This window comes from Microcaecilia unicolor, chromosome 10, assembly GCF_901765095.1.
Source record: "Microcaecilia unicolor chromosome 10, aMicUni1.1, whole genome shotgun sequence".
In the NCBI taxonomy this organism is placed as follows: domain Eukaryota; kingdom Metazoa; phylum Chordata; class Amphibia; order Gymnophiona; family Siphonopidae; genus Microcaecilia; species Microcaecilia unicolor.
In genome coordinates, this window is record NC_044040.1 from 66,028,706 (window position 1) to 66,052,931 (window position 24,226).

Consider the following 24,226-nt stretch of genomic DNA (forward strand, 5'->3'; position numbering starts at 1 on the left):
ACTCCCCCAGTGGTGACTAACCCCTCCCACTCTGAAAAAAACAACTTTAAAAACGTTTTTTGCCAGCCTCAAATATCATACTCAGGTCCATCGCAGCAGTATGCAGGTCCCTAGGGGGGGGGGAGATGTGTGTATGTCAGCGGAGGCATAGCAAAGGCGTGGACGTCCTTCTTTCAAACATTTTGGACTTCCTGAACTGCCCCCTCCCCCCAGAGGGACGGCCAGATGTTTAGGGCGAGGAGTGGAGGAGTGGCCTAGTGGTTAGAGCACTGCTCTTGCAATCCCAAGGTGGCCAGTTCAAACCCCACTGCTGCTACTTGTGATACAAAATCCAGATCCACATAAATAAATAAAGGGGTTGTCAGAGGCATGGCAAAGGCATGGACATCCTTCTCACAAAAACATCCACATTTTGGACTGCCCGTTACAGGGACATTTTGGACTGCCCGTTAACGCTTGGATGCTCTGCACTGGCTTCCCCTCCTTAGGAAGGAAATCGTGTGCAAATGAGCTAACAGCGAGCAGCTCAGGGATCGGTAAGGGAAGGGCTTTTTCCATTCAGTTAGTGCATCAGTTAGTCCACTGCAGTGACCCTAGGGTGCCCAGTTGGTGTCCTGGCATGTCAGGGGGACCAGTGCACTACGAATACTCCTCCCATGACCAAATGAGTTGGATTTGGTCATTTTTGAGATGGGCGTCCTTGGTTTCCATTATCGCGGAAAAACGGAGATGACCATTTCTAAGGTTGATCATCTCAACATTTATGTCGACCATCTCTAAGGTCGACCTAAATGTTGAGATTTGGGCGTCCCCAACCGTATTATCGAAATGAAAGATGGCCGCCCATCTTGTGTCAATAATAAGGGTTTCCCCACCCCTTCGCGGGAACGTCCTGCGAGGACGCCCTCAGGAAAACTTGGGCGCCCCGTTCGATTATGCCCCTCTGAGTCTGCTTGGTGCATCACAGGATGTATCTTGCAGGGTCTGGCACTGCCATTTTCAAAAATAGCGACATCAAGGTAGGAACGAGTGGGCATTGCTCCTGCCTCTTTCAAGGTATGGGGTCTGTGGGGTCTAGAGGGGGGTTTGGAAGGGTGGGGTCCATAGGCGTAGTTTGACTGTTTCATTTGGGGGGGCAAAGGATGGGGCGGAGCATATTAGCATATTCATTTGCATATATACATATGCAAATGAATATGCTAATATGGAGGAAGGAAGGGAAAAAGAGCTGGCTGTTTTGGGGAATAACCATAATGAATATGTATGAGATATCAAGCCAGCTCTTTCTCCCTTCCTTCCTTCTTTCCTCCTTACCCAGCACTCCCTCTTCCACTCCAGTAGTATTTCCCCACCCCCTTTCCCATACCATGCCAGTGTTGACCTTAGAAATGCATAAGCTCTATATGTAGATCCTTCAAGAGGTAGTGTGTCATGATTTAGGCTCTACACCCTTTCTGATGTTTTGGTGCCACCTCAGTAAAGCCAACACACAATCTCTCCACTGCAATAAACTATACACAAACTTGTGCAAAAACACACACATAACCTTACTAAACCATAACAGCACTAATTCCAAGGACAGGACGAGCTGCAACCTTATGCGTGAAAAGGCAGAACTGTAATTACACCAGGCTCTAAAACACATGACACAACAGACATGACACAAGGAACTAGAAAGCAAAAAATATGAAGGCAAAATACTGAACTGGAAAGTTAACTAAAGAAGTCAGACTCAGCATGCAGCAATACCAGAACAATTGAAACTTACATGCAAAATTTCACAGATACACATTTCAAAAAGCTGACATATTCCAATTAATAAATTCTGAATAAAATACTTTTTTCTACCTTTGTTGTCTGATCATTTAGTTTTTCTATTCGCTTTGGTCCCAGTGTCTTCTGTTTTATGCAGTGTCTTCTTTCCATTTGATATTCCATTTAATAGATTCAAAATAAAATACTTTTTTGTACCTTTGGACATTTTACTGTTCCATCATGCTGGTTCCAGTTTCCTCTTTTCCTGTCTTTCTGCTAATTCTCCTTCAACTGCTTGCTGTCCATTTGTCTTTTCTCTTCTCTCCTGTCTTATTCCATTCCTTCACTACACCTACCTTTGACACATTATTTCTTTTTTAGCTCTTTCCTCTCTGTTTTGTTTCTTTACTGCCTCTCTGTTCACTTAAATTTCACCCTCGTCCTCATCCTTCTCCTTTTTAGTTTTCAGCTATCAAATTCCATTTCTTTCTCTCACCCACTAGCTGCCCCATTCCTCTTCTCAGTCCTTCCTCCAACCTTTCATTTCCTTTCATCTTTAATCAACTCTCCATTACCACATTTCTGCCCCCCCCCCCCCATCACTATCATCCTCTCATTTGTTTCCTTCCCACCTCCCCTTTGGCCTCTCCCAAATAGTTCCACCATTTGCAGCATCTTCCTCCCTCCAACCTTCTAGCCCAGCACGCCTGCTCCCTTTCTCCCATTGTAGCCTAATATCTCCCTGTCCCTTCCACACACACACCCACACCCCAGCATCTTCCAGCCCCCCCCCCCCCCCCTTCCCTGTGGTCCAGCATTTCTTCCTCTCTCTCTTCCCTCCCTCCAATTGTCCAGCATTTCTCCCTCACTCCCTTCTGTCCCTGGATCCACAATCTCCCTCTTTTTCTCTTTCCCCTCTAGTGTATATCTATCCCTCCCTCTCATCCATCCCCATGTACAACCTCTCTTCCCTCCTTCTTCTCTCTCAATGCCCACATCACTCTCAGTATCTCCCATCCTTGCACCCTGGGCCCAACATCTATCTCTTTTGTTCTCTTCCTTCCCCTTTTAGCATCTCTCCCATCCCCATATAGCATCTCTCTCTATCTCCCTCCCTCCCTCCCACTTCCATGTTCCAACATTTCCCCTTTTCTCTTGCTGTCCCTCCCTCCTCCTCCACATCCAGTATTATTTCTCCCTCTCTCTCCCCCATGCATCTCCCCCCACCAACATTCCCACCTCTCTCGCTCACCTCTTCCTAGCATTACCCCATCACCTCAACAGTGCTCCTGTGACTGTCTCTCCCTGCCACCAGCCAGCATGCTGCCTCGGTCTTCCCCGCCGGCGCTGCCTCGGTCCCTGACTCCCTGCAGCATTTTTGTCTTCACCCGTCCTGTAGCCGTCGCTGTCAGCGCTGCCATTCATTCTCACAGGCAGCCTCGTTCCCGCTCCCCTTTGCCGCGTCCACTCCTCCGACCGGCTCTCTCTGATGCACTTCCTGTTTAACAGGAAGTGCATCAGAGAGAGCCGGAGGACGCGGCAAAGGGGAGCGGGAACGAGGCTGCCTGTGAGAATGAATGGCAGCGCTGACGGCGACGGCTACAGGACGGGTGAAGACAAAAATGCTGCAGGGAGTCAGGGACCGAAGCAGCGCCGGCAGGGAAGACACAACTAAGCCCCGCCAGTTCGCCGGTGCGTCTCGTTTGGGGGGGCAATGCCCCCCCTCGCCCCCCCCCAATCTACGCCTATGGTGGGGTCCTTTGTATGTTAGGGAGCTTGTTTCAGGAGGGAGTGAAGAGGTACTACTAGACTGCCCTGCAATGGCAAAAGACAGCAAATGTTTCAGTAAAAATAGGTATTTGCTTCCTTTTTTCATTGCAGGGCAGTAGACACCAGGGCTTTTTAAAGTCAGGGGAGGGAAGGAGGGGAGTTGGTGATGGTGAGGTGGGGGATGGTGAGGATGATATAGACAGCAGAGAATTTTTAAAACATTATCGAACGGAGGGAATTCAGGTTGGGTTCTGTCAGGGTGTGCTGGGTGCTGTCAGGAGCATTAGTTTGTGGAGGGGGGGGGGGGGGGCTGCTACACTGTCAGGGCCAATGCAGAAAATATCCTAGTGGTTTGTTTTTAAATGTCACCCTACCTGTCAATGCATAAGCCAATCACTGCTCACACATTGACAGGAAGTGAGACATTTTGCAATGATCTATGGATTACTACCATTTTAATGTGGTAGTAATTTGCATGCTCATTTATTACTAGCATAGTTTCATGTTAATTTTGCGGCATGGAGCCTTATCACCTGGCTTTCTGCATCAGCCCATCTGCATTCCAAGGTTCTGAATAAGGAAACTGGCAATATCACAGGATTCATGCTGAGAACATTATTGATTTGGGTGTTAGTCATTTTTATAGTTTCTAGCCTCCTCTTCTATGATAAGCGCAGTGGGGACCAGGAAGAAATCGAGTCAGAAATTAAATTTAGCAAAGCATCAGTGTTTTTAGCTGCCATTTCTTCTGTTGTCCTGCAACCTACATCCCCAGATATTTGAGGTATAAAGTTTTGCCTTTTAAAAGGAAATCACATTTCATCTGCCTGTTGACTATCCTCATTAAGGGGGAGACATTCAGATTTTTCCCAAAGTACCTTTTAAACCAGAAAGCAATGTAAATGCATCTATAAGTTGCAATATGGCAGGAACAGAAGAGACTAGAAAGTACCCCATTAGGTCATCAAAATCTGAAGAAAGCTTAAACTCTTGTCCTGCTCTGCTTACTCTCTGTATCTCTGTTGTCTGACAGATTGCTAACACCAAGGGTTCAAGTGCTATAGTAAACAAAAGAGGGAGAGAAGGCAGCCCAACTGCATCATTTTCCCATTTACAATAGCATAGGCTCTGAGATAAGAGTATAAAACTTTGATCATCCGATAAAATACCGGACCTAATTCAAACCACGCAAAACATACGTGGGGACTCAACATAGTCAAAAGCTTTATCCAGTGCCAGAGCTATCGTTGGCATCGTATGTGAGCACACAACAGACACTTCAGGCACAGGCAGCTCCTTGTGACTCTGGGCAAGTCATTTAACCCTCCATTGCCCCAGGTACAAATAAGTACCTGTATACAATATGTAAGCCGCATTGAGCCTGCCATGAGTGGGAAAGCGCGGGGTACAAATGTAACAAACAACAACATGTTGTTAAATAAGAATCTAGAGTGATCAGTCTCGGAGCAGGCCTGCAGAATTATACACTGGTCACTGTGTATGATGGTACTCATCATCTTAGAAAACCGACTAGCTAAGATTTAGGTAAAACTTTTGCTCTCAGCATCTTTCTATCATCTTTTTATTAAAGTAGGATCCTTACCAGACTTGGGAATAATTTTTGCCTCCCTAAAGGGCTCAACTGAAAAGGATAGGTTTGAAAGTGTTGAAAGATCTGTTTGAACGGATGAACTGATGCAGTTTTTATTGTGAACAACTTTTGATATGCTCTCCAGTTTCTCGTTACTGATTCTAATTAGGCTTCAGAAATTGGATGTATGTGTGCATTCAGTAATGCCCATTTTACTACTTTTCATTTTCTGTTTCTGTTTCCACTTTTATATTTTGCTCTTATTTTTATTTTAAAGGGTTTTTTTTTTACAGTTTTACACATAATTGTTTTCCTTTGCACATGTCTTTACATTTGTATATTCATATTTGTGTATTATACATATTTATATTCATCCTATATAATAATACTCATCTCCAACATTCTAACCTGCCTGGGACCGTGGACCCCTCGATGTGGTCTACTAAGCCGCTTAGAACGTAATGACATAAGTAACGTCACTGACAGCTGAATCCAAGGCAAGGGGAGGATTAGGGAAACACGCAGAGCGTGTTTCCCTACTCCTCCCCCTGCCTGAGAATCAGCTGGCAGTGCTCCCTGCAACACAACTCCCCCCCTCCCCATGCGCATCACAAAAGCAACCAAACAACCCCAAAGAACCGGAGGCGGGGCGAAAATGGCCACACTCCGGACCGGGACCAAGCAGACCAGCCAACAACTGATTACCCTGGGCGCCAAGCACGCAACCCCCACGGAACAACTCCCGAACTTGCCACCACCCACAAAAAAACAAACAGCTGATGCCGCTCCCGAAACTGCTGCCCTCCAAAAAAAAAAAACACCTGAGGACACTGTCGCCCCTCTCTGGTCATCCCCTTCCTACAGCCGCCTGCTTAAAAGTTATTACCTCCTGCATGCAGGGACGCTGGCCGCTTCAAACAGCCTTTTCTTTTGCTTCCGTTTCTGTTCCTGTGGACCCGCCCTTGAGGGCAGGACCACAGGAACAGCTGAAACACAACTGAAAGAAGAGGCTGTCTGAAGCAGCCAGCATCCCTGCGTGCAGGAGGTAATAACTTTAAAGCGACAGCCGGCTATAACGAGGGGGAGGGCCAGAGAGGTAGGGAGGGGGGACCTGAAATGACAGGGAGGGGGAAGGGGGTCCTGAAACGAAGGGGGGGAGAGGATTCCTGGAAATCCACTGGAAGGGGAGGGGCAGGTAATGGAACTGGAAGGGGATGGGGGGTGCTAGATCGGGGGGAGGGAAGGGGGTCCTGTAACTCGGAGAAGGGGGGAGATGCAGAGCGGGAAGGGGAGAGGGGGATGGGAAAAAATGGGAGGGGGGTCCTGCAACTCTGATGGGAACACGTGGGAGGGGTTTCTGGAACTTGGACATGGGTGGAAGGGGGAGAGAGGAGGGAGGGGGAAAAAGGGGGAGGGAAGGGTTGAGGGGGGAGGGGAGGAGGGGGAGGGCGGAGAGAGGGGGAGAGGGGGGAAGGGGGAAGAAGAGGGGAAGGGGGGTTCTGCAAACTCTCACTCTCACAGTCTGTGTATCGCACACATACTCTCACACTCGCTCTCTATCACATTCACTCTCTCACACACACTGTATCTGTGTGAAACACACTCTCTCTCTCACACTCACTGTGTCTCACATACACACTCGCACACACTGTCATTCTGACACACACACTATCTCTCAAAGACACACTCGCACCCAGTCTCATTCTCACACACACACACACACACACACACACACACACACTCTCTCAAACATACACACTATGAGGAAAACCTTGCTAGCGCCCATTTCCTTTGTGTCAGAAACGGACCCTAAAAGGAGGAGGGAGGGAGGAGGAGAGGGGGAGGGAGAAAAAAGAGATGGGGAAGGGGGAAGGAAGAGGGAGGGGGGGCCCTTGCTGCACACTCTCACTCTCACACACACAGTCTCACTCTATGACATACACACACACACACTCGCACATTCACTCTGTCTCTCTCTCACACACACCCTCTCAAACATACACACTTAGAGGAAAACCTTGCTAGCGCCCATTTCATTTGTATCAGAAACGGGCCTTTTTTACTAGTGTATTTATATGTGCTTGTTCTCATAGTGGCTGAAAGAGTTTTGTTGCTGAGTTCATATAGACATTAATAAATTATGGAAACATGATTTCAGTGTGACTTTCAGACGGTATTTTACATATTCTATTGTGTATTAACTTTCCTTTATAAGGATTCCTGCGTGCTACGGCCAATTCTTCCCACAGCCAGAAAATGACTGATTTCCCATTTCCAGCATTAATGGCCACGCACACATGTTGCTGTTAGCACATAGCCATTAAAAAAGATTAGCATGTGAGTCCTTATCACCAGTTATTTTTGAAGGTGATAAGGGCTTACACGCTTATCACACACTAATCAGTCAAGGAGTGCTGTGGCTGGTGCCAGCATTCTTTCTCTTTACTAAGGGGAAGTGTGAGTTTAAATTCCCCTTTTAGTTGCTGCCCCTAAAGCAGCCTGCCATTGGTGAAACGTGGTCACGTCAGGCAATTTTAATAAAAGTATAGTTTATTTTAAGCTCTTCAATCCATTCTTGTTCTTGAGAATGTTATAAACATAAAATATTATGGAGAAGATATTTAAAATGATTTACCTGGGAAATGGAAGCTCCTGCCTGGTTAAATCATGTCGACTGGATCATGCCTGGATTTCAGCAGCACTTAACTGAATTGAGCTACTGAAAATCCAGGCAGACCGTTTTGGACTATTCAGTTACTGCCAGGGCAGTTGGGAGCAGAGTCAGGGCAGACCTGGAAGTTATTTATTAATATTAGATTGCACAAATTGATGTCCTAAATATGACTAGATAGCCTGAGTGTTGGCTGTACACGGATATCATCCAGGTACTGCTATGTACCAGGGATGGGTAGCCAAAAAATTGTTGTTGTTTTTTTTATAAATATTTTTTCGGGAGGGGGGGGATCCATTCTGGAATGAATGTCATCACTATGTTGCACTATATGAATGAGGTCACACTTTGTTTTAGAGTGTTCACACTTTTCCTGATAGTGCACACATGTGTGAACCATTGCACATGCATATATTATTGGGAAAGAGCACACTGTCTTTACACATAGAGCTAGATTCTATATATGGCACCTAAAACATTTGCACCAAAAAAGCGCTATTCTATGAGCTGTGCTTAGGAGTGGCTTATAGAATAGCGCTTACTTGTAGGAGTCGTGCATAAATTTAGGCACTGCCATTTGCACCAACAGAAACATGGTGCAAAAGCCCACACCTAAATTTTGGTATATGGGGACCCTCACAGTCTAAATTGTGGGGGTGATAACATTGACTGAAGCCGAAGTTAGGGAGGGATAAAAGAAAAGGGTGGTAGGGAAGGAATAGGGGGAGGTGCAAAGGGTGAGTGTGAGAAGTGTGATGTAGGCAGGATAGCAACAAGGGGAAGAAAGGTGATTGGTTAGTCGAGGGTGAGGATGATTGGAGGAAATAGAGAGTGAAGGAGAGAAGGAAAAAGGGGTTTGGATAGGGTGTGAGTTGCTGACCCTTCCCAGCCCACCCATTTTTTGGTGGGAGGTGTGGCAATTTGAAGGGAGGAGGTGTAGTTGGCTAAGGGTAATTACAAAGGCGGGGTGTGGGGAGGGTGTAGAGGTAGAGTCTGGGAGATCGGTAGCAGCTCGTAAGTAAAGGCCTGTTTTATGGGAATAAAGAGGCACCAGAGGCGGTTAAGTGAATATTTGATAATGATATAGAATGAAAGAACCCCGGGGGCAGAACCGCCATGAGTAAGATGTGGCTGGACGGCACCGTAAGTCACATGGGTTAATGGGGGTAATGTGTGGCAAGTCAGAGCCAGTTTCATTACCGAATGGCTTAGCCATCTTAAACCGCTCTGGGAAGTTAACATGGTGATAAAAGACTTGGATGTTGTCAAGGAAAAGGTTAAGTTGTGAATTTAGTTTATATATTGCTATATGGTGAATAAAGCTGCAGCCAAATTTTATTCCAAATAAAGTGTTGTGGTGTTATTTAAAATACATATAAGGAGTCGAGTGGTAAGAGACTGACTGATGTGCGAATGTCAATGTTAAGCCCCCATATTCTATAATTATGCACATAACTCAAAACCATGCCCCCAATCTGCCCTGAAATGCCCATTACACTCCAATTTCCATACCTCCTTTTTTGGCCACATGTAAATACCAATTAATTCTAATTAGTGCCAATAATTGCTTGTTAAGCCAATTATTAGCACTAATTGGCTCATTTTTCAATTAAATTGTGTGTGCAAATTACATGTACCCAAATTTGTGCACATACTTTTTAGCGACTTTTATAGAATTAGGGGGATAATGCACACTCTTTATGAAGAGAGCACAGTGTTATTGGTGAATGACATTTCATCTCAAATGATAACCCTTCCCTACCAACTACTCAGATATTCAATGCCAGTACTCAATCAACCCACATCAGTCAGCACCTTTAAAATTGCTGACTATCATGGATTGAATATGGGGGAGTATATAGTATCTATAATTATCTTTTGCCGTGGGACTTTCAACCAAAATATTAAAAAGTGCTGAAAAAATGTCATAGAAAAGAAAACTTTCTTTTGACTGTTTTATTTATAGACTTTTTCTATATCTCTTCCTTTCAGCCACAGAAGCATGAAGAAGAGGATGGCACAACAGATACTGCAACGTCTTCATCCAACAATCAAGAAAAGGACAGTGGCTTTGTTCGCACTGATGAGAGTCTACATCATGATGAGAGTTCAGAACTAGAAAATGCACCTGAGGAACAGAACGGTATTTCCTTTCAGGGCAAGAGAGAGGTGGAAAAGACTCAGGACACCTTAAGGAGTATTGAACTGCATTGTAATGAAAGTCATGTGCCCGAAGAGTATGTTGATTCAGATTGTGTTGGAAACCAAGATGAGGAGTGTGAGAGATTTCAACAGTTGCTGGAACTTAAGTGCAAAATCAGGAACCGTGGAGAGTATGACCTTTATTATTCAAGCAGCACAATAGAATGTAATACTGGAGTTGAGCAAGATGGAGTTGAGCATGAATTGCAATTACTCAATGAAGAACTAAGGAATATTGAGCTTGAGTGCCAGAACATTATGCAGGCCCATAGGCTTCAAAAGGTGAGCGATCAGTATGGAGACATCTGGACACTCCATGATGGGGGATTTAGGAATTATAACACCAGCATAGATATGCAGAGAGGTAAACTGGATGATATTGTAGAGCACCCTGAGAAATCCGACAAGGACAGCTCCAGTGCCTATAACACAGCAGAAAGCTGCAGGAGCACCCCACTGACTGTAGACCGCTCCCCTGATAGCTCACTCCAGAGAATGATCAACATCACTAACAGGAAAAATCTAAGAAGCACAATAATGGCTAATCAGTTATCAAATGGACAGATCAAGAGAGAGGCCACTCTAAGCAAGACTATTGAGCAAAGTAATAGCGCTGAAAGTATGGAAAATATATTGGAAAGTAGTACATTCAAAGAACAAGAAAAAGAAACCATTGAGCAAATTCCTTATCTCTCTCCCTATCATAGTTCTTCATATAGGTATGGAAATATACCAGCTCATGCAAGACATTATCAAAGTTACATGCAGCTGATCCAACAGAAATCTGCAGTGGAGTATGCTCAAAGTCAACTTAGCTTAGTGAGCATGTGCAAAGACTCACCAAAGTCTACAGAGCCTAGGATGGAGTGGAAAGTGAAAATCAGGAGTGATGGGACACGCTATATTACAAAGAGACCAGTGAGAGATAAACTACTGAAGGAACGTGCCTTAAAAATAAAGGAAGAGAGGAGTGGGATGACGACAGATGATGATACAATGAGCGAAATGAAGATGGGCCGTTATTGGAGCAAAGAGGAGAGGAAGCAGCATCTGGTGAGGGCCAAAGAACAAAGAAGGCGTCGAGAGTTCATGATGCGCAGTCGGTTGGAATGTCTTAAGGAAAGTCCACAGAGCGGCAGTGAAGGCAAAAAGGAAGTTAGTATTATTGAACTCAGTCACAAAAAAATGATGAAAAAGCGCAACAAGAAAATTTTGGACAACTGGATGACAATTCAGGAACTGATGACACATGGTGCTAAGTCTCCTGATGGCACCAAAGTACATAATGCCTTTTTGTCAGTTACTACTGTATAAAGAGAACTGTTTCAAAGAGTATACTACCAATTTAGGTAGAGTACTATTGCCTCGTTCAATGTGGCATTTTTATATATTTTGTGAATGTTTATAGTTTGACCTTTTTTGTACACAAACTTGATAAATTTCCATTTTGTTTTTTCATATAATGATATCTTCTTTATCTGACAACCTTTCTTTATCCTGCAATATATTACTTTGTATAAAAAATAAATACAAGTGTAAAAAGCCAGTTAATTTCTTAACCTTTGTATCTATTGTAAGTTAAGATTTGATTTATTTCTCTAGTTTTCTTTTTTTTCTATTTAAGTAACAATTGCAATGCCAAATCAAACAATTTTATATGCTTGCTTATTGGCATAACAACTTGATAAATTCTTATGTCTTATACTACATCTGTTAATAAATCATAGACTGTATCTCATCCTAGTGCTAGCAACCTTTTTCAGTGGCACATTGTACATTTAACCTGTAAATTGCAATTGTATTTGTCCAAGTAAAGTGTAGGTGGACACTTCTGTGATGTCTGTGTAGTAGCATCGATCATGTAGCTAGGTAATATGTAATACAGTATTTGTGAAGATGGAAGAGATGGAAGAGGAATAAATTATTGGTTATCTTTAAGAAACATAAACAGTCATTTGACTTTATTTCATCCTGTGTATAAAGTATGTTTTTTGCAAATACAAAAAAGTCAGCACTTTAAAATGTGGAAAGTACCAAAAAAAATGCTTTTTGACATGTATAAAAGTCTTCTTCCCCTAACCTCCTACAGGCCTCAGTTGTATATAGAGAATGCCCCATACATAGAATAATTTGAACACAACAATACACGTTAGTCCCCTGAGCAGTCCCATGGTTACATAAGGTTATAGGACCTCATATATGTGGCCCTTTTCCTAAGCCGCAGTAAAACGTAGCTTGCGGTAGCATGGGCACATGTTTTTGGCGTGCTTTGGCCCATTTGTTACCACAGCTGGGGAAAAGGGCCTTTTTTAATGGGCCAGGAAATGGGCTTGCGCTGAAATTAAAACTAGTGTGCACCTATTTACGGCCTAAGCCCTTACTGCCACCCACTGACTTAGCGGTAAGGGCTCACACAGTAACCATGCAGCACACGCCAACTGCTGATTCCCACCAGGAGCACCCCTCGTGGTAGGAAATAGACAGTGGCATACCAAGGGGGGCGGTGGGGGCAGTCCGCCCCGGGTGCATGCTGCTGGGGGGGTGCCGCGTGCCTGTTGGCTCCGAGTAGTCCGCTTGTTCCCTCCCTGCTGCTCCCTCTGCGCGGAACAGGTTACTTCCTGTTCCGGGGCAGAGGGAGCAGCAGTCAGGGAACGAGCGGACTCGGAGCCAACAGGCGCACAGCACCCCCCCCCCCCCAGCAGGTAAAAATGCACCCAGGGGGGTCGCATCGGTGATCCGCCCCGGGTGTCAGCCAGCCTAGGAACGCCACTGGAAATAGAAAAATATTTTCTACCGCGGGATTCGGTGTGCGCCAAACTCAGAATTACTGCCTGGTGCACGTGTTAGCCCGGTGGTAGTGCCAATTTGATGCATGCTACCTGAGCATTTGCCCTCCTGTGCCTTAGTAAAAGGGCCCCATAGACTTCCTATTTCAAGTCCAAACCTGAAGGGTCTCCTTAATCATTTGTCCTCCTATTAACTGGTGTAAACCCAAACTTGTGCAAATGTGAACAAAACTCTTATTATAAAATAATAAAACCTGTGAATTTCTATAATAAGAGCAATTTCTTAATTTCTCAATTTTCTGATGGCTCAAACTTATCTTAATATCAGCGCTGAATCAAGGCATAACTAATATCACCCAACACCAACTCAAAACAGAATTCCTGTATCTTTAAGCTGGAAAACTGAAGGTGTTTCGGTAAGTATTGCCTGTTTCTAAGAATTACTTTTGATGTAAAACAAAAATGCCATCAAATCTGAAAATAAAACAAACTTATTACAAATCATAAAAAAACTTTACAAATTAGCAGTGCATGACAAAAAAGACAACTTACACATTCTTGAATGGCCAATACACCTCATCTCTAAAGGGAAACGGTCTCATGGGCATCAAACATTCAGAGATGCCAAAATGTATGCATTTCTATACAACAGTCAGTGTGAGCACTTAGCACCACCCATTTTGTAGGTAGTAAGGGCTCACGCAGTATTCCTGCATCAATAATTTAGCAATCACTGATATAATTGTGCTAACTTTAGTGCAGAAAACCCATTCTCCACACCCTGAGATGCCCCCTTACAAAAACCTTTTAGTGCATAGTTAGAATGTGCAGATTTATCAGTTACCACAGGATGCCTGACCATATCCCATGGTACGCCATTGTAAGCTGCATTAAATGTGCATTAGCACCTAATGCAGCTTAATACAAGGGCCCCAAAATCTGTTTTCAGGTTATTTTTTATAAGTTTTCTCAATTTTTGAATGTTTGTTTTCTGTTTGCTTCACACTTTCATTTTAATGCATATTTTTAATGCACATTTAAACTTATAATTCTTAGGTTGATGGGTGAGAATTGATTTTGCATGCACTAAATGCATGCTGACAAATGCATATCTTTAAATCTCACTTCACAGTTACCGTGTTCAGCTTTTTAGTACTAGCCAGACTTATTATTCATGTTCTATTACCAAACAGTATCTAAAAAATGGGGAGGAAAATTCAGTCTTTTGAATAAACCTGCTGCATCGATCATTGGCATAAAGAACCTTTCCTGATATCAACTGAAACCACTTAATTTTTACTATTACTGTATGTTTTTACAATTTTATAAAAAAATTTCAATTTTTGAAGATTAAATTTCTCAGAAACAGCTACTTAGCTCAGATGTGGCATATCATAGCAGCTATATCATTCACCCTGACGCTGGCCACCCCTCTCACCAACTGACCCCACTCTCACCAATATTAAAGATTCCTCCCCTGACAGGACCGGCACCAGATCCACCCTCACCCCCAGACAAGACTGATCGACCACCTCTCTCCTTCCTTCCTTAAAACTGCTTCACTGATGTCTAGTGACACACTCCCCCCACCCCCCCCGTCCAACCAGAATTTTTTTTTTTAAGTCCCTGGTGTCTAGTGGCACCCAACCACCCACCTGACCCAATTTCCAACCTCCCCCCAGCCATATCTTAAATGAGGCAGGAGTGATACCCACTTCCTCTTACCTCTGGGCTGCCTTTTCCAAAATGGCAGCCCCCTGCCCCGCGCAGTGCATCCTGAGATGCACAGTTTGCCATATAAAGGAACTCCCCAATCCCCCAGGTACCTAAACACTACTACTACTACTGCTACTACTACTATTTATCATTTCTATAGCGCTACTAGACATACGCAGCGCTGTACACTTGAACACCCAGATCTACTTCCTCTACTTCTCTCCCAGTAAGGCATTCCTCTTCCAATAGGACCCTCAAAAGGTTTCCCTTCCCCTCCCCCAGCTGGAGAAGAACCTCTCCAAAGCCCCACCTATTTCTTCAAATACACACCATACCCTTGCAGAGGGGCTTAGGTCCACATGAGCAGAGAGGCTGACTGAGCCCTTCTACCTACACCTTCTTTAAGGATTATATTTAAGAGGAAGAATTTCTCTTCCTGAAAGATGGCTGCTTTCCAACCTGAAGGTCACATTTCAAGGCTGGCTAGTACTTGATAGCTGTTAACACTGGGAAATATTATATAGCGTGCTTTATTTAGCATGCACAAAAAGAACCTTACTATTCACATTAACCTTTATTGCACAGATCCCAAAAGTATTAATTAGCGAGTTAAAATAAACACTCCTTTAAAATTAAGAGTGTGTATAATAATGGCATTGGAAGGGACCTATATTGCTTATTTTCAGAGGACAATATTTGTCAAAAGAATAAAGAATCTCTTTCCATATATCGGAGCAATTATTTTTTTTTAACTTTAGGTATAGAAATGCCTAAAAACTATTTAAAAGAAAGGGAAGGAATAAGAGAGAGAGTAGGTTGAGTATCCCAGAGAGGCAGAATACAATGTTGGAAGAGATTTGGTCTTATAATAAAATATAAGTAAATAATCACATTTTGTTAAATGTGTGTACCTTTTATAAATTTGCTTTCCTATGCTGAATTTTTTTGGTTGCACAAGGTTCATCATGTCACAGTGTATCCTGCAGAAACTAGTCATCTTAAATGCTAATTTGGTTTCTCATGGATTTAGCTCGACTCTGATGCTAATATAGATTTTCCTGGGTTGGATGTAGCTTTTTTAACTTTCTACAGCAAATATTGCCATACTACAGTTGTATAACTGTCCTGCTTATAATCGAAAGAGAAAAACGCCTATATTGCGACCCAAATCGGGAGATGGGTGTCTTTCTCCCGTGGGCACCCAAATCGGTAAAATCGAAAGCCGATTTTGGGCGTTTCCAACTGCAATCCATCGCGGAAACGGGTAAAGTTGACGGGGGCGTGTTGGAGGCATAGTGAAGGCGGAACTGGGGCGTGGTTATCGGCCGAGAAAAGATGGGCGTCTTTAGCTGATAATCGCAAAAAAAGGCGTTTTTACCGAGATTTTGGGTCACTTTTTGTGGACCCTTTTTTTCACGAACAGGTCCCAAAAAAGTGCCCCAACTGACCAGATGACCACCAGAGGGAATCGGGGATGACCTCCCTGGACTCCCCCAGTGGTCACTAACCCCCTCCACCAAAAAAACCCCACTTTAAAAACTTTTTTTCCAGCCTGTATGCCAGACTCAAATGCCGTACCCGCCTCCATGACAGCAGAATGTGTTCTATCCTGTGACAGCCTTTCCCTGGTTCTGATGTGGCTCTTGGGTGAGTGTGACACCTTTTCTGTTATGCGCACTGCAGAGTCACATCAGCAATGCATTGTAGTGGGTGTAGGGTATTGGGCTCCGTGATTCCACTAGCTTATGTTAAATGCTCACGATGTTGGTAGTTGGTAGGCTCTACTCCCATGGTGCTTTTCCCCCTGCTTACTGGGTCAGAGTGTGCCCTGTTTTGTTTCCGGTAGTCCATGAGGTAGTGGCCATTTTTGTAAGCCAGTTTTAGTTCCCTTTCCTGTGTTAGCCACGTTACAGAACTTAGTTCTTACCTTGAATGTGGCTGAAAGAGGGCATTGTACACCATTGTGCCAGCTCTGACCTACTGCTAATCTCAGTACCAGGAAGACTCGCCAGTGGGGCACAACCTCTGATCGGCAGTTAACTGTGAGTAAGCGTGTTTATTCCAATAAAGGACGTTTTTGGAGAGATTAGTCTTCAGGTGTCAACTGGTGTGCCAATGTTATATAGCAGCAACAAGTCCTAGAGGCCTGCGTGTATGCAGGTCCCTGGAGCACTTTTAGTGGGTACCGCAGCGCACTTCAGCCAGGTGGACCCAGGCCCATCCCCCTACCTGCAAACACTTGTGCTGGTAAATGGGAGGCCTCCAAAACCCACTGTACCCACATGTAGGTGCCCCCTTCACCCCTAAGAGCTATGGTAGTGTTGTACATTTGTGAGTAGTGGGTTTTGGGGGAGGGGGGTTGGGGGCTCAGCACCCGTGGTAAGGGAGCTCTGCATGTGGGAGCGTTGTCTGAAGTCCATCGTACTGACCTCTAGGGTGCCCGGTTGGTGTCCTGGCATGTCAGGGGGACGAGTGTACTATGAATCGTGGCCCCTCCCACAACCAAATGGCTCGGATTAGGACGTTTTTGAGCTGGGCGTTTTTAGTTTCCATTATCGCTAAAAAAAAACAAACGCCCAGCTGAAAAACATCCATTTTTTCGAAAATACGGTCTGTCCCTCCTCTTCACGTACCCGTTTTCGGACATAGACGCCCATGGAGATAGGGGTTCGCGTTCGATTATGCCCCTCTGTGTGCACTGACCCAAAGAATGGAACTTGGCTGTTGAAAAAACAGGCAGTTAAAGGTATCACATACAATGAATTTGCTTTTAATAGAACTTATATAGGTACGGCATATTTTAGTTTTATTTTAACAAGGAACAACTGTGGGACAGCATCTTCTTCACAGATCTCTCCTCTTGCTTGCTGAGTTTGTTAGATCTTTGCAATAAATTTTGTGACGCTTTTTGGTAATGTGATTCTTTGGCAGATTAGACTTTGTGCTTTTAAAACTGATAGTAAAACATTTTCAACAGAAAAATATTTTGTCTGTGATAATCCGTTTTTGATTGTATGGGCCATGCACCATAGTTATGGAATTGTTTTTTCCTAGCAAACTGAGTGGTCAAGTCATTATTAAAGTATCCTTACCACACAGGGCAAAGCACCAGGGCCTTTTTACAAAGGTGCGCTGAAAAATGACCTGCTGTAGTGTAGACGCATGTTTTGGGCACGCACAGGATCATTTTTCAGTGCACCTGTAAAAAAATGCCTTTTTAACATTTTTGCCAAAAATGGATGTGCGGCTAAATGAAAATTGCAACACATCCATTTCGGGTCTGAGACCTTACCGCAAGCCATTGACCTAGCAGTAAGGTCTCACACAGTAACCAGGCGGTAACGGTCTACGCATGTAAAATGCCGATTACTGCCCGATTACCACCCGCATGCCAGAAAGTAAAAATATTTTCTGGCGCGTAGTGGACGCGCATTAAAAATGAAATTACTGCAAGGGCCACGCGGTAGCCGGGCAGTAACTCAAAACTGACGCTCGTTGCTCTTGCATAGGCACCCACATGACTTAGTAAAAGGGCCCCTAAGAGGCATATTTTCAAAGCACTTAGCCTCCCAAAGTTCCATAGAAACCTATGGAACTTAGCCTCCCAAAGTGCTTTGAAAATATGCCTCTTATGTGGTAAAATTTACAGTTACCATGGCTTAATGCAGGACATTACAGCAAAGTAGCTGCAAATTATACACAGCAACCACTGGGGGGAGGAACTAGCATTTTTATATGCAGGTCCTGCGTTACAGTGCCAATTTGCATGCTGTAGCTGGCCACAGTTAATGAGGGGAACACTTAGCATGTCCTATTTAGGAGGTGGTAAGTGATTCTGTGAACTGCGCACTGATATTTGGATGTTAACAAGCAATTATCAGCACTAAATTGGAACAAATTAGAATTTATGTGCACTACTCGCTATGCATATTCAATAAAGTAGTCCATGTAAATTCTATTGCATGGATCTCAAAAGGGGGCATAGCCATGGGCAGACCATGAGTAGGTCGTAGCTATTCCTAAAATTTACGAGCAGTGTTACAGAATAACTCGTTCCACGGCTAAAGTTAGGCGTAAGCATTTACACCAGCTATTCATTGGTATAAACGACTGCACCTACATTTTGTGAATGGCATTATGTGTATTCTATAAAGCATGCCTAAATGTAGGTGTGGTTTATAGAATTCGTGTAGTCACATTTTCCATAGGTGCCAGGTTTTTTAGGTGTCAAATATAAGATCTGGCCCTTAGTGTAAGGTATGTATAGCACACTACCTGGCTAACACTTCCATGCTCATTCTCCACTCATCAGTGAAAAAAAACCTGAAGAACTCCCCTTATTTGAAGATTAATAATAAAGAATTTGTGGCATCTTGATTTTGGAATTTCTCCCTTTTGTTGGTCACCTCCACTCTTTCTTTTTATGCATTCTCCACTCATACCATGCCCCCTAACACCAAAGGCACTTAACATGAGAATTACCACATGGTAACGATGAAACTAACACAAAAACCTCTTAATGTGGTTGAGTGCTAGCAGTTATCACGCTGTAAACCAAGTGTTAAGTGCTTAATGTACTTTAGAAAAAGAACCCTACTGAGATTGCTAGTTATGATACTATGGACTAAATACAACACCAGGTACAAAATATGATAAGAATAATGGTTGTTTCAGTTGTCCAGGTCTTGCCACATCTGAGTAAGTGGAACTGACATTTCAGTTGTGGCTTTCTTCAGGGTATGCTGTGAGGTCTGCAGTTTGTCTTTATATAGAGTGGGTTCTCAAACCTGATTGGCTGGGGTTTGAGGTGGGTACTTTCCTCAGGAAGGAAGGAGAATTCAGAAGGGGAAATTGAAGTGGTAAAGTCCATTGGTCACAAATTTGAATTTTGGCGGGAAAGTCTACTGGTCACAAATTTCAATTTTGGAGGGAAGTACGCTGGGAATTTTTTGGGACAGTTCTGCCTCTGGAGGAGGGAGGAATTTCTGTACATCATATTCTAAAATTTGGGGAGGGAGAAGAAGATGGCACCAGTCCTTTTTCCACTAAATTTCTTTTGAATAAGCAGTTGCAATGCTTTGTTTAGGACGAGCCCTTTGTCTCCATTGAAGTTATTAGGGTGTCTTGCTATCTCTATTGCCTCTTTGCTTTTCTCGGCCACTAAAATCTTCTTTCTCCTGGATTTTTGTGTCTTTAAATCTAATCATGACGAGATACTTTAACATGAAGGGCTACAGCTGATTTTTCTGTGTTGCAGAGCTTGAGGTGTCTCTTATGCTCTTGTAGCCTTTCCTCTATGGTTCATCCAGCTTTGTCACTGTACAATGATTGTTTGCAACTGCATGGGGTTTCATATAAAGGGGTTTGGAGCAGAGGTATCCAGTCTTTCACATGTGTGACTGCTGATGCTAGCTTCTGTGATGCCTTGTAGGCTGTTTTAATGTTATTCTTCCTTAGCAGTTTTCTTATGCAATCCATCACTTCTTGGAAATAGGGAATCACTACGAGTATTTGTTCTGTCGTGGAGTCATCATCTAATGGTTGTTGGTTGTTGTTGATTTCATGGGTTGGTTTGTCCAGAAGTTTTAGGGCTTGAGAAGTGGCCCTTCTACTTAGCTATCAACTAAGAATGTGTCCCGGAGAGTGTCATTTTCTTTCTGAAGATTGTCTGGGTTGCAAACTGTTTGCACTCTGTTCACTACTGTATGGTAGTGGGACTCTGTACTCTGAGGAAACTACCCATCTCAAACTCCAGCCAATCAGATTTGAGAACCCACTATATATAAAGACAAACTGCAGACCTCACAGCATACCCCGAAAAAAGTCACAGCACGATGGCTGAAACACCACTTCCACATACTCAGACACAGCAAGACCTAGACAACAGCAACAATCATGACGCCAGCCACGGAACCAGAGAAAGCTTGCAATAAAAAATGCATTAGAATCATAATTTTAAAACATGTAACTAGTATTCTTTGGAAAATGTAGGAGTAGAATTCTCGAAAATTAAAGTTTTCCCCTCAGACAGCACCTCTTTTAGGATTCACATAAAACATAGCATCATAGATTAATTTCCTGTGTTTTAACAGCACTCAGGGGCCCTTTTACTAAGGCACGCTGAAAAATGGCTTGCGTGTATTGGACACGTGCAGGACCATTTCTCAGTGCGCCTGCAAAAAAGACCCTATTTTTGGCCGAAAATGAACGTGCGGCAAAATAAAAATCAGCGTGCATCCATTTTGGGCCTGATACCTTACCACCACCCATTGACTTAGCTGTAAGGTCTCACGCATTAACCGGGCAATAATCATCAACATGCATACACTGTCAATTACTGCCCAGTTGGCGCCATGCAGTAGAAAACAGAAATCATTTTCTGCCACGCATTTTGGACGCAAAATTAGAATTACCGCTCGGAGTACATGGTAGACAGGCAATAGTTCTAATTTGACGCATGTTGTATGTGCATAGCACCTACTTGCCTTAGTAAAAGGGCACCTTAATTACTATGGCATGAGTGACCCTAATTATTTCACGTGTCAGCAGCTTAAAGAAATCAGAAATGTAATGTAAATACTGTATCTGATTTTAATAGAAATACATTTGCATTTATATTCCACTTGCATTTATCAACATAGTTCTTAAAATATTATTATGGTGTGTGAGGAATTTGATCAAATGTTGCTTACATTAAAAATGTGGTTGACAATTTAAAAAATGCAAATCTGATGTCCTAATTGGGTTTCCATTTTAGTATATAATGATACAGTTTAAAATAAATAACTATGCCAGTCACCTAAAAGGTTGCCATGTCATTGCTATCACAAGTTATCTTTTCTCAGCCATTGAGTCATTTCTGTGAAATACATTATTGTCCCATTTCCTGGTCCCATTTACAAATAGTATGCTGTCTTTTCTATTTTTGATAGGGGAAATTGGACAAATCTCAGAGACTAGTGGATGATTGTTAAAATCATGGCACAGCCATTGTAACAGGATTTGTTCCTAATAATATGGGAGCATAGATTTAATTTGAGATTGACTCAATATATTGTTTTCTTGAGGTGGAGATTTTCAAGAACTGTCATGTGAGGTTACTCAGTTCACTCCTACAATTGCCAAGATGAATAAGATGGAATCATGTACCATGGGATGTATACAAAATATTGCAAGAAGAATAACACAAATTAAAATGGGAAAGACAAAATGAGATTTAGAAGACCTAGTGGCTGATGTACTAAGTAACAACAATATAGACCATTACTGCATGTTAACATGAAATAACAGCTTATGTTAATGACATGCAAATTACTTTGGGGATAAATTGCCCATATTAAAACCATGCAATAATGCTCTTGTTATTACAAAACATTCTTCTACACCTCTCTGAGATCTAATTAAGCTTCGCAGGATAATGAGTTTTAACGCACATTATTTTGCTATGCACTCTTAGTCAATGAACTGATTTCTTTAATTAGGCAGCTCATTACCTATTTTTGCATTGATTGTGCTACAATGTTTGTGATAGTTAAATAATGCATGTTAAAACAGCAAGCAATAGGTATAATTTTTATTTATAAAATTTGCACCTATTATTGGTGGTTTCTGTGTGCATTAATACGTGTTTCTCAGCAATAATGCAGCTTAGTACATCAGCCTTCCAGCAGGATAAGAGAAAATAAAGTTGGTAAGACATACAAATATATTTTAAAGATATAGAAGGAGAGAGGACTGTCAGCCAACATTAAAGCCCAGCTTGCTGCAGTGTGGCTCCAGTGGCACACTCCTTAAGGGTATGAGCAAAGGGGCACAAACCCCTCTGGAGACTCAGACATGAGTGTGTGGGGGGAGGGGAGCTCGTCTCCTACCTTTTTGTTGTTTTTTTCCCTTCAAGTTAAGTGTGCTGGTGGCTGGGAAAGCACAAAGGCAAGGTTAAAACTGCCTTGGAACCCCTGCTGGCCATCTCTGAGGACCTATTGATGCTAGTGTGTCTGTGCTGCCCACACAGTTGTGTTTACACATTATATTGTTTTTGTATTCATAGTCCAGATTTTACCCTGGACTACAGGTTGCTTTATTTTCTACTAGTTACAGCTCTTGGTCACCCCTTTGCATGTGACCCTTTTCTTCCTCTTTGAGAAAGATCTACCCTGGTCTGCCTCAGTCTCCTGTCACATACCCCTTTTTCATTGGCCCTAGTCCCTGGCCTGCTGTCTTCTGGGTGTGTCTTCCTCCTCCCTTTGTGTGCAGAGAAAGCAGAAGGCTCCATCGGGTCTCATTTGAGCAACTCTAGCTGTCTTCTATCCTAATCATTCCGTAATATTACCAATTCTCCACCATAGTTCCAGCATCAACTGCAACAGCAACAACAGCAGACCCATAGCTCTAAGTTTAATTTCATCTTCCTCCACCCCATCCCCCCCCCCCCCCACCCCCTTCTTCAGACTACATGCGGTAAGTGGCTTGTTTGTTTACTGGTTGCAATAAACTATTGGAATTTCAGACACTATGAGGCTTATTTTCAAAGCACTTAGCCTCCCAAAGTTCCATAGAAACATATGGAACTTAGCCTCCCAAAGTGCTTTGAAAATATGCCTCTATGTCTTCCTTATGGAGTCTGATGCAGGTTAAGCTGCTTAGATAGCAAGACATGTAAATGTTTTGCAAGGCCACAAACAGGTTTAGTTGGACTGAGGGAGACAGGTTGGATCAACTCTTCTCCTAATAGGGAGATTCAGGGCACATTTTAAAATCTTCTTTTATCTCTGTAGTAAGATCTCCCCTGCCCCTGCCAAGTGAGAATCAATGCTCACCCGTATCACATTTTATTTCTCCTATTAGATATTCAGGTTAGGGGTGCTCCCAAGGGCAAGCACAGGTTTTATCAACCAACGAAGATAGTGACTCTTTGGTAGTAGCTTGGTTGGGTGTAAGGGTGGGAAACAATATAATTGAAATTCAGGATGGTAACCAAGGAAATGGTCTATGACCTGTTATGTTTGTGGGAATGAGGTTAGGTGAGGGATCACTTGTTCCCCCCCCCCCCCCACCCGATGTGACTAGTGTAGAGCTTCTGAAGATGTCTCCTATAGAATCCAGTCTAAACCTGAGAAGATAGGGAAATATAACCCATGCTATGAATGTATATGGGTTTTAAATTTACCATATATGAAGAAATTTTAAAATGATGTTGCTAACATTTATTCGTAGATTATGCAGGAAATGACTAGAATTCTACTACTACTACTACTTATCATTTCTAAAGTGCTACTAGACGTATGCAGTGCTGTACACTTGAACATGAAGAGACAGTCCCTGCTCGACAGAACTTACAATTTAGTTAGGACAGTCAAACAGGACAAACAAGAGATAAGGGAATATTAAAGTGAGGATGATAAAATAAGGGTTCTGGTATATCATTGGCTGTTTCTGTGTGTGTTTCTGAACAATAATGCAGCTTAGTACATCAGCCTTCTAGTAGGATAAGAGAAAATAAAGTTAGTAAGACATACAAATGTTATGTGCGTATGCGTGCACATAAGCATTTAAATGCCAAATATCTGTCCGACTGCTATTCTGTTAATATTTTACAGGAGGGTGTACACATAGGCGGAGTTTAGGTGAAGGTGTAAATTTACAAGCGTAACTATATATGCCTTTCTGGATAGTTATCCAGGGACCCAGATAAACACGCAGCTGTACCTTGGCTCCACCCCCAGACTGCCCCAATAC

At 43.1% G+C, this 24,226-nt stretch overlaps 1 protein-coding gene across 1 annotated transcript in view; it reads left to right on the forward strand.

Annotated features, from left to right (window-relative positions):
- Positions 1–11,464, forward strand: part of PDZRN4 (PDZ domain containing ring finger 4) — an 825,447-nt gene extending 813,983 nt beyond the window's left edge. The window contains exon 10 of the mRNA XM_030216753.1: positions 9,780–11,464. Coding sequence (XP_030072613.1) covers positions 9,780–11,303 — 1,524 coding nt within the window. The 3' untranslated portion in view covers positions 11,304–11,464. The remainder of the gene's footprint in view (positions 1–9,779) is intronic.
- The last annotated feature ends 12,762 nt before the right edge of the window (positions 11,465–24,226 follow it).